This window comes from Periplaneta americana, chromosome 6 (genome assembly GCF_040183065.1).
Source record: "Periplaneta americana isolate PAMFEO1 chromosome 6, P.americana_PAMFEO1_priV1, whole genome shotgun sequence".
Taxonomy (NCBI): Eukaryota; Metazoa; Arthropoda; class Insecta; order Blattodea; family Blattidae; genus Periplaneta; species Periplaneta americana.
In genome coordinates, this window is record NC_091122.1 from 137521804 (window position 1) to 137533629 (window position 11826).

Below are 11826 nucleotides of genomic sequence, written 5' to 3' on the forward strand. Positions count from 1 at the left end.
GAAAGTTTTGAGAATAATTTAACAGTTATAGTGAGAAAGTTTAACGAAACACGAATTGATTCGTGATCATCAGCAAGAGAAGTTTAATTACACTGTCTCCGAAAACATGTCGCTAATTCATCACTACCAAACGACATTTTTTACAAGGAACCTGAAATAATTGGTCCTTCTCCCTCATTGTATTAACATTATACTCGCTATCTCTCTAGCCCAGGGATGCAGAACTAGCGAGAGAGGGATGGAAAGCATGGGGAAAGCGTTGGTTCCCCCTCTACAGTCCACCGGCGTTGAATGACGTATCTGTGGCCCGTACGCAATCATATACAGACTCTGAATACAAATCCCCTTCCCTACAAATTCAATGACGCGGGGATGGAAAGAAGGGATGAGTGACGTATCCGATGAGTGACGCAACGCCACAATTGTCACCCAGTTCTCCAAGCCTGCTCTAGCCAGTATTTTGCGCTTGCCCAGAACTACTTAAGTTACTTCCTGTTTCATCGGCTCATAAACTACTAGTAGTGTAGGAGCTCTTCTTTCCCATCCTAAGTTCTTTGCTTCTTCTTCATGTGCACTATACATGCATCTACACGGTTCAGTTTTCCATGCATTTAACCATGCAATCCGGGGAGAATATTGAAAGAATCAAGTTGAAAACGAACGTTCAATTAAGATGCATGCAGATGTTGTGTCTACATGGTTCGCCATGTTGAACGTCATCTTCACTCCGTATATAATATAACTAATAAATATTAAATATAGGTCTATTTCATTCTAAAAACTGTGATTAAACACTCCATAGACACTCGTATTTGCGATAATCGTTAATAAAGCTAATCGTATTTTCCGCCATTTTCAGTGTTAAAAGTCCACCATCATCAAACAAAACAATTTTCAGTTTATTCATGGTCACCTAAACCAATCAGCTGCTCGCTACATGCTGCTGTTGAAAGATATAACGCATGAGATACTCATCGGCGATAGGTAGCTTTCAATAGCTGCATGCGCTCTCATTTTTAGCGGAAAAGGCATGCACAATTGAATCCGTTTCGTTCAATCTTGCATGCATTGCTTGAATGCATAAAAGTTAACCGTGTAGATGCACCTTATTATCAGCGAATAGGGATTATAAAGAATGGACACTTCGCGTCGGTACCTTTGATGTACCCGGACTGATTTCAATGACCTTCAAGCCAGCTAGAGCGTGAGATTCTGCTTTCTCCCTAGAGTTGGCGCTTACATCACACCAGCTACAGACGACACAGCTGAAATATAACACATAATTAATACATATAGGTACATTATATACTCAAATAAAATAAATTGGATCCATAAAATAATAAATCCGTCATTAACTGTAATGTCTAGACTCTAGAGTTCCTTTATAATGAGAGTTGAGACGTTGACCCCAACAACAATTAAAATATGTAATGATTTGATAGCGCTGAAAATGGAAAAACAAAACTCTTATGAGAAGTAAAACCATATACCTATATTATATTATATACAAATATTAAACGAATTCGATACTTAATTTTATAATGTATTAGGCCTATATTATTTTATAATATAACTTATTATATCTGAAATATAAAATATTATTATTACAACTAGTTTGTCACTGAGAAATAAGGAAAAGCTGTTAACTTGAATTTATTTGAAGGAAAGCGTTACTGGATTATGCAATAAGGTAGGCTATGTTTGGATCCTGTGTCTCAACTCTATACTCAATTATTATGTTAGCGTATGATCGATTACACTAACCTCTAGCGCTTGAAAGTGAAACTATACGCTGGTGCACAGAGAAACAAAACACAGGAAAATTCGTTCAGTGTCCATTCTTTATAATCCCTATTCGCTGTTATTACCATAATATTTTACTGGATTGTTTTAATTGTTTATGATTAGTTCTTGTAATATACTATTTTTATTTATACTACATACCCTACGTTCCTCGCATGTGTTCTTGCGTATAATTAATATTCAGTGTTGTTTGTGTGTAAGTGTAGAAGTAATAATCTGAAGTACACGAAAATGCATTCTCAAAAATAATCTTGAATTTTTCTTGATATAAATAAATTTTCATTCCAGAAAATATGGCAGGCGGCCATTCCGAATATATGTCGTATTACAATGGCTCTAATTTTCTGCATTATAACGGATCTTATGCGTAGATATAATATTCTGTCCATCACAACAAAAAGAAAGGTCTTCGTCATATTTTGTAAGTATCTTTTACCACTTTGGTTACGAATTAGTATCCATATAATACGTGTATAATTCTGTGGTGTTTGGTCAAAACATGATAACTTAAAAAAAAAGAAAACCTGTTTTGAGATACAAGCATTTTTATTTTCACTTTTCCTATACAAATCATAATTCTAGTTTACATACAAATTTGAATGAAATAACATATGATTAGATAGAGATATCACGGCTAAGTTATACCAAACGAAAGAGAACTGTTTTTTTCTTTGTATAGGGCTGCACTTTCAGCTAAAGCAGACAATTTTTGGATTTAGTATGAGGCGTTTAGTTGCAAAATTAGATACAGCACTAAAACATAATTTTTCATTATGAAGGAAAAATGTTTGCAAGGAACCTAGGATTTGCAACCAATACTATTTTTCATCATACAAATTCATGTGATGTATCTGGCTTTGGAGCATAACAGTGCTATGGCGGTTGTAGAATCGAATGAAGATATGAAATATAACATTAACTTATTAAAAAAAGTGATGTATCTGATTTTGCAACTACACGTCTCATATGTTCTGATCAAACATCACAGAATTATTAGATGCAATATGATGCATGAAGTGTTTGGAACCTACACTCCAATGAAATGTATGGGAACATTTCATAAGGCGTTCATTTTAATATCACCGTAGTATACAGTACATACCGGTTATTAACAAGGAAAGTGGAGTATGGCATTCATCAAGAACTTGTAAATTATATAAGCCTATAAGAAAAAGAAGCGTTGAACAACGGAGAAACAGATTTAAAAGTCCAGAAGGACTTATTTTTAAGAAGACATTAGTAGACAATCAAAAACTCTGTAAGTGGCGGATGGACGGAGGAGAATACTGTAGTACTCCTTCTATCTCTACAAGTATTTCATCATTTGTTAATGAACATCACTTCGCTCTCATCTTCTTGTGCTGTTATCATAATACAGTACAACTTCTTACGCAATGGCATACGTGCAGGATCGTTTACAAAAAAAAAGTGATGGGAGATTCATAGGAATCCTGTAATAATTGTGCGAAATGTTTATGCTCTCCATTAGATGGTACTGTGATACAAAGCGGTCCAAAAGTCGCGCACATCTTAATAATACGTTCTCATATATTTATAAAGATGAATTTATTACGTTTACTTTCATCAATATTCATATGAGTTACATCATTTTTCACAACATATGCTGAAAATGGCAGCCCCGTTCAGTAATGTATGTACGAACTCTTTTTACCATGTTTGTGGTCACTTTTTTTGAGCACGCGTACATTGATATTGTAAATCTCCGTTGTTATATTCCTCTTTAGTTCCTCCAGAGTGTGCGGCCTGTTTTTGTACACCCTTCCTTTAATATAACCCCACAGGAAGAAATCTGGAGACGTCAAATCGGGGGAACGTGGAGGCCATAATCCTTGAGAAATGATACGCTCACCAAAAAACTCGTGCAAAAACTGCATGGTTTCATTAGATTGTGACATATGGCACTGTCCTGCTGGAACCAACAATCACGTTCATCATTGTCAAGAAGCGCTGATCCACATTTCCTAAAACGGGCGATTAATCTCGTTATGTCGAATTGTTAGGCATTGCCATATCCTGATAATTCCTACGAAATTCTTCTACAACACGTGCATAAGAACGATTGGAAAAATAATGTTCAACAATGAAAACTCGTTGTTCTTGGGAAAACGACATGTTTGCCGAGCAATAAACAAAGGACTACTGCAAGCGTCAGTGTATACATACACATCACAATGATGTCTAGGTTTGTTGCTGTTAATACCCATGATGCTATCTAGCAGTAGTCAATAGCACTTTCCAACTGCATTACTCAATATAGACACTATAATTTTAATGTGCGCGAATTTTGGATCGCTCTGTATTTAGATTTTTAAGAATAGTGTCTGTCGAATGTTGCATAAAGACTTAAAATTTCATTCATACAAAATCCAAATGGTTCAGGCTTTACGAAGGATATTGTAATGTTTCCTAAATAAGTGTTGTGTTTTCAATTGCAGCTTGCGTTATCTTTTTCAGTGGGAAAAGGCATGCACAATTGAATGCATTCGGTGCCTTATTGCACGCATTGTTTGAATGTTTAAAATTGAAAGAAAAGTTGAACCGTGTAGATACACTTTTATGAGAGGAATCATCCACTTCTGGCTAACTCCTAACCTTACTGTAATTCCCATCTAATTGATGAGTTTCAACTCTTGATATGTTGTCTTTCTCAGCGCACTTCGTCCCCGGAGCACTCTTAATATCACTTTATTATTCAGGCGGTAGTAGCCTCATCGTATACTCACTGGCCTTAGGCTTCATGGGAGCCGCCATTGTCACTAACGTGACCAACATACAGGACATGGCGCCCAATCATGCAGGTAAGACAAAAGTAAGTAATTACACAATATAAAAGTCGCTCTAATGGACAGACAGATGGCATGCAGAAAGTTACATTTTCGGTATGAGGGGTGCTGAAGTATATCTTCATCAAAATTTCAAAGCCATTTCTTGCATTATTAGTACAATATTTCTCTATATATTTCAATATTGAGAAAGTAAAAATACTTACTTACTTACTTACAAATGGCTTTTAAGGAACCCGGAGGTTCATTGCCGCCCTCACATAAGACCGCCATTGGTCCCTATCCTGAGCAAGATTAATCCATTCTCTATCATCATATCCCACCTCCCTCAAATCCATTTTAATATTATCTTCCCATCTACGTCTCGGCCTCCCTAAAGGTCTTTTTCCCTCCGGCCTCCCAACTAACACTCTATATACATTTCTGGATTCGCCCATACGTGCTACATGCCCTGCCCATCTCAAACGTCTGGATTTAATGTTCCTAATTATGTCAGATGAAGAATACAATGCATGCAGTTCTGTGTTGTGTAACTTTCTCCATTCTCCTGTAACTTCATCCCTCTTAGCCCCAAATATTTTCCTAAGCACTTTATTCTCAAACACCCTTAACCTATGTTCCTCTCTCAAAGTGAGAGTCAAAGTTTCACAACCATAAAGAACAACCGGTAATATAACTGTTTTATAAATTCTAACTTTCAGATTTTTTGACAGCAGACTAGATGATAAAAGCTTCTTAACCGAATAATAACAGGCATTTCCCATATTTATTCTGTGTTTAATTTCCTCCCGAGTATCATTTATATTGAGAAAGTAAAAATGGAAGCAAAAAATATAAATAGAGCCCGAATTTCCATTCAAATGTAGCCTATGTTTTTATATAAGCCTACGCTTGTTACACTTCTCAAACTTTGACAATATTCGTTTTATGGTTTATCGATTCCACATAACCGTACTTTGTCCGTGCATGTTTGCATATTTTGACCTTTTTGGGACTAAATTCATGCACAATGTCTATTTTGAAGAGTTTATATTTAATGTGCATTATCCTTTCTCTGACTTCAATGTATATTTATTTATTTATTTATTTATTTATTTATTTATTTATTTATTTATTTATTTATTTATTTATTTATTTATTTAACTAGCTAGCTAGTGAGTAAAAATTAAATTTATAAAACAAAATTGTTTCTAGCCACTACCGTAAGAGCCACGCTCTTATGTTAACTCGCATAATAGTACCGTCTATGAATGTTGCTTCGTGGAATCTTGTATTTACACGTTATTTGTCCATTGAGAAAAAAAAATAAAAGAAAACTACCTGTAATACGGTTTCGTGGCATCGTACCTGGCAACACTAATCTTTGGATTTTCCACTAAATCCTCCCGTTGTTATACTGGAATTTTCAACCCCCAACTCTCGCTAGTTACAAGCATAAAAAGGTATTGAATACCTGAAGGAAATAGAGATGAGATAAAAAAAACAGTCCTGTGTCTATGAGAAATACAATGAACAGTTTTCGTGATAGATTGAGATTGTTTGGCTATGAATGGTTCTAATTTTATTTATAACATTTTCATGTTTTCAGCACAGCTATATGGATTAGTCAGTGTATTTCCTCTTCTAGTGTCAGTCATCTCCAGATTTCTTATCAGCGATTCTCTTATGAAACAAGTGAGTATAAAAACATAAATACATTTGCGAAGGTAAAATAAGTCAACAAAACGAATAGATATTTCACACAAATTGCGATGTTGAAAGTATAGTCTATATAGAAGATGAAAGATCGGATTATACAGGGTGGAAGTGAAATAGCCTTGCAGGTTTTCAGAGCGGATAGCTCAGGTTGTATGTAACAAAAAGATATAATATCGTATTGGTGCAAAGTTAATAGTTTTTTCTCAAATATTTAACAACCTCTTATTCGGTAACTATTATGAGTAGGATCGTGATTTTTATCCATATCGATAGGAAAACTAATAAAGAATAATTTACCCCTCTGGCGTATTTCAATATTGTGGACGGTTTTCGTGTAAATTTAATTTTAAATACCTCTAAATTCAAGCCATTGCACGCTGCGAGTTGGTTGCAACACAGCGCCAGAGAACAGCTCAGCTAGCGAGACACACCGAGTTTACCGTGTTCTTTGAACCTTTACATCTGTATCACGAGAAGCGTGTGTTCGCGACAATGTTGTCGGACTGCTAAAACTTCAAACTTAATTTTCTAATTAACCGTGCATTCAATCATAAAACGTAATATATGTTTTCTATTTATTTCAGTGTACCTTATTGTCTCTTTCAATCCGCAAGGTTATTTCACTTCCACCCTGTATTTGTACCGGTATTAGATTTGGCAACGAATAGGAAAGGTAATGTTATGCTTTTATAAAAAAAATACAAGATGAAAGAACTGAATTCTTTTGGAGAAGTAAAATTTCGTATTTTTATTCTTTAGCATATTCGTTATTAATATGCATTTATTTTTTCTACCTTGTACAATAATTTTCGCAAATATCGGCATTTCATGACACCAAGAACTGTAGTTATAGCCGCACTCAGTGTTTCGGATCTCTCATTGTCATTACTCATTACTTTATGTATAGACCGATTATTTAGTCCTGACAGCTCAGCGACGCGAAAGAGGGGAAGTAATAGGAGTAGTGGGGAGAGCTCCGGATAGAGATAAGGCCGAGCGTTCGGTAAAGGAATGCAGTACAGTTTAATTGTACTAGAAACATACCGCTCTACCGCACGCATGAGATCCGATCGCTCCGAAGGCAAGCGAGTAACTAACCCAAACACCCCTTGGCGTAACTAAATGGACTCGCCTGACCCAGGCGCACATCTCCGGCGACTGTCAGGACTAAATAATCGTACTGTAAGTTGTCCGATGGATTCATAAAAGACGGGATCCGGCAGAGGAACGAGCGATCTTAGTGTGTGCATCTCTCACAACACTGTTTTAGGGACAATAAACTACGCACACATTCTGTTACCAATACAGTGTCATTTAGTCATCATGGAAAGGTGGAGTGGTGTACAACTTGCTTTGCAATTAGAAGTTTTTACAAGAGCAGTTGTGAAGCTAATGGGCGTGAATTTCGTCAATTTAATTTATGGCGCTAGGATCCCGACCCGCCTGTTCATGCGGCTTACATTTTTATCCATATGAAATTCAGGTGGTACATCATTTAAAACATCGCGATATTCTCAACTGAAGAGCGTTTTTTGAGGATATTTTAAATCGCATGTATAAAGAAGAAGACTTTATTGACAGTTTGTGATGTCTGACGAAAAACAGTTTCATCTCAGTGGTAGTCACTTAAAGGGCGTCCTTTTCAAAACATAAATGACAGACTATGTACTTTATGATCTCACGTGTGTCATTTTGAAAAAAAAAATAAATAAATTCTTGAATCACTAACCAACTGTTTAATATGTCCTTTCCTCTGGCGGACCTTGTACATGCATATTCTTTCTAGCCAGTTTATGTTATCTAATGTGTAAAATAATATAGCCTATTTTCCGCAGGACTTGGAACGTGCTTGGCAGCTCATCTTCATCATGACGGGAGTAATGTTCTTAATAGGAGGAGTAGTCTTCCTTATACTAGGAACAGGAAAATTGCAGAAGTGGAATTTCCACAGAAACTCCTTCCAGTTCTCTCTGTTTAATAAAGAAAGCCATTCAGAATCATAGTCCAATATTTATAAAACACAAATTATGTAACTTATTCTTATTTGAAAATTCATAAATAAATAAAAATACAATAGGTGAATATTTTTATATTAGACATAATAAACTTCCCGATACTCGTATCTAAATATAGAACCGCAACGTAAATAAATTAAATTATGGTTTATTTAACGACGCTCGCAACTGCCGAGGTTATACCAGGAATTTTGTCCGGCAGGAGTAATTTTACATGCCTGTAAATCTACTGACATGAGCCTGTCGCATTTAAGTACACATGCTGCTGTTGTTTAGTTAACTGTCCGAATACAGGTTGGAACCTTATAAGTGACACCAATATAAGGCAACAATCATAAGCAGGCTTCGGCCTAAGGACACAGAGTAACCAGTATGAGGTTTAGAGTACACGGAGTATAAATGACGTCATGACCCGTGTGGAAGGGTGACTGCAACAGCACAGGTGGGTCCGTAATGTGCATCACCGTTGTGTGTATTGCTGCTTGGCTGCGGTACGTGTAACAGGCTTCGGCGTAGGGACACCTGATTGAAGGTTACAACTCACGTTACCTAGTGGTAGACATTTATTGTCTACACAAGGAATGTACTTATATACTGCATCTGTACAGGGAGAAATATATTTTGTGCCGTACTGTGACGGACTGTTTACATGTTGAGATACGAAGTAACGGCGCGCTCCATCTCCCACTCCACTCGACCAACACAACACAATCGTCCGTGCGTTCTGAACTTAATGCGTTTCTGTGCCCAGGACCGAAGCCTGCTCATAAGTAAGTAATTTTAATTGGCATTGCACAAAACAGTCCTTGGGCATGGAATACAAATAAGATACAACTACAATAAAATTATACAATAATCTAGGTTTACAAGAAACAATAGATAAATAGTCTGACATAATGACAGACAAAATAGAATAGGATTACAATCGTGTTTTTAGATATTTACGAGCAATTTTGAAGTGAGATAAAAATTGGTGCCGATAAATAATGTATCCAGACTGAGCATGATAATGACACTTAAATTGTATGGTACACGGACTTAGAGGGATGTCGTTAGGATGTTAGGGGTTAGATCGGTTCGGCGTGGGTGTGGTCGTTGGGCTACAACTCATCCCAGGGGCGCACAATAGACCTCAGGTCGCGGTGCATAGAGATGTTCCCCTCCCGGCCTCATAGAGAGAGAGAAAAAAAATAAAACAGCAAAGTGCCCGGCTCTGGGTTAATAGTACCTGCAGTAGTTGTTTTCCTCATCGCCGTCTTCATAATAATAATAATAATAATAATAATAATAATAATAATAATAATAATAATAATAATAACAACAATCATCACGATTTCCGCAGGAATACTTATGGAATGTCAGACGAAATATTACATGGGTTCGAAGATAGATAATGAGGTTGTTAGGTCCGTGGAGTAGACCTCACTATGAAGCTGTTTAAATATGAATAAATTATTACTTTTTATAAATGAATAGCCGCCCAGAACAAGGTTGTAACCAGCAAATACGAAATTCTTAAAAAATGAGGGAAAATACATTGTACTGTATATACTTTTAATTTTTTTTCTTGGCAAGGTTGACAATCAGACGTGTGCTGATTTTAATACGAGTAGGCCTACAAGCATTACATATAGAGCGACATTAACAACCATTATTCAAGAAAAAGTCAACTTATGAGAAATGAGGGTTACAACTTGTTCTGAGCTGCATTCAAATACAAAATCAGGAAGATGCTCTAATGGCACCCGGCCTCGAAAAAATAGTAACTTGGCGCCGCCAGGGCCCACCAGGCCTGAAATACACCCCTGTCTGTAACATGTAAAACAAAAAAAACATGTATATGATTCTACATCTCTGCTAAAGCATTCGTCTCATGTTTCGTATCTCAGAAATAGATTCCTCGCAACTGTCCATACTGCTGAATAATCTACATCTCTGATCTTCCGCCACTAACATTTCATTACGGACTTATGGTGAGTTTTCTATGTAACTTTACAGTTTTGTGATAATATATTCACAGAACAGTGATTCTTTGAAAACGCTTCAATAATTTGTGGATATCCCGTAGTACGTAGAACTGATGCCGTCTGACCAATGAATTAACCAAATAAAATTAACTGAATGGCTCATACCTAAGCACCTAAATAAACTTAGATTAGATTATGATTAACTTTTAATTACATTTAGCGTAATGTATTCAGAATTTAAAAATTACAAGACATTCAATTAAAGAATAAGTAAAAAGTTACAAAAATAAATAGAAAAGTATAATTGGATATATTTTCAGATAGAAAAAGGTATGGAATATTTGGACTTGTGAAAGAGTATAATCACAATCTAATATATACAGTCACGAAGCTTGAGTTGTTGAGGGTACTAGGGACAATAGACTGTGGCAGTACTATTTCGCATTGTCTGTGATGAGGTGATAGTAGCGATCCTAATGGTTAGCAACTATCTATGGATGCATATTCCTCACGTATTGAGCTTCGTTACTGTATAATACTAGACTGTGGTATAATATCTTAAAAAGAGTATGTCTGGTCACCCTAGTAACTTTAAGGTGCATCTACACGGTTCAACTTTTATTTCAACTTTAAGCATTCAAGCAATGCATGCAAGAGTGAACGAAACGCATTTAATTGTGCATGCTTTTTTCCACTAAAAATGAGAGCGCATGCGGAAATTGAAAGCTACCAATTACCGGTGGGTATTTTGTGTGTATTTCGTTCAACAGTAGCATGTAGCGAGCAGCTGAATGTTTTAGGTGGTCGTGAATAAACTGAAAATTCTCTTGTTTGGTGGTGATGAACCTTTTAAACTGAAAATGACGGCAAGCACGATTATCTTTATTGAAGATTATCGCAAATACGAGTGCCTTAAAAACACGGTTAACTTTTCTTTCGACTTTACATATTCAAGCAATGAGCAAGATTGATATTTAATATTAATTAATATACTTAGATAGTAAAGATAACGTTCAAAACGGCGCACCATGTAGACACAAAATCTTCATGCATCTTAATTGAACGTGCGTTTTAAACTTGAATCTTTCAGTATTCTTCGCAGGTTGCATGCGTACGCGCATGGAAAATTGAACCGTGTAGATGCAGCTGTTCAACCACAATTTTGAGAATCGAGTAGATCTAAGTAATGGATTGATATTTTATATATATATATATATATATATATATATATATATATATATATATATATATGAGAGAAGATGATGTTCAATACGGCGCACCGTGTAGACACAAAACCTGCATACATAATAATTGGACTTTCGTTTTCAACTTGATTCTTTCAATATTCTACCCAGATTGCATGCTTAAACGCATGAAAAATTGAACCGTGTAGATGGACTTGTAGTTGTCTTTTCAAATTACATTTCTTCGATGATAGCAAGAAGAGCGTCTTTATTAACTGAGCAAATAACGCTGAAATACAATGTCCAACGGTCTGTTCTTTTGGACGTGAAGATGGCACTAGCAGTCAATTCTTTA

General features: G+C 36.0%; 1 protein-coding gene across 2 annotated transcripts; it reads left to right on the forward strand.

Annotated features, from left to right (window-relative positions):
* Positions 1-2096: 2096 nt before the first annotated feature.
* Positions 2097-8387, forward strand: LOC138702254 (sodium-dependent phosphate transport protein 3-like). 2 transcript variants are annotated; one of them, XR_011332825.1, is made up of 4 exons: positions 2097-2224; positions 4476-4633; positions 6196-6281; positions 8141-8387. XR_011332825.1 is itself a non-coding variant. In XM_069829839.1 (4 exons), the coding sequence occupies exons 1-4, from the start codon at positions 2134-2136 to the stop codon at positions 8306-8308; spliced, it is 492 nt and encodes a 163-aa protein (XP_069685940.1). In that variant the 5' UTR covers positions 2097-2133; the 3' UTR covers positions 8309-8387. The 2 variants fall into 2 exon arrangements, 1 of the variants encoding a protein (XP_069685940.1); XM_069829839.1 differs by having other exon boundaries at positions 4476-4622.
* Positions 8388-11826: the final 3439 nt, after the last annotated feature.

Coding starts and splice junctions, on each gene's coding strand:
- LOC138702254 (XM_069829839.1), top strand. CDS start 2,134: ATGGCTCTAATTTTCTGCATTATAACGGATCTTATGCGTAGATATAAT. Junction 4,623..6,195: donor CATGGCGCCCAATCATGCAG/GTAAGACAAAAG, acceptor TCATGTTTTCAG/CACAGCTATATGGATTAGTC. Junction 6,282..8,140: donor GCGATTCTCTTATGAAACAA/GTGAGTATAAAA, acceptor TATTTTCCGCAG/GACTTGGAACGTGCTTGGCA.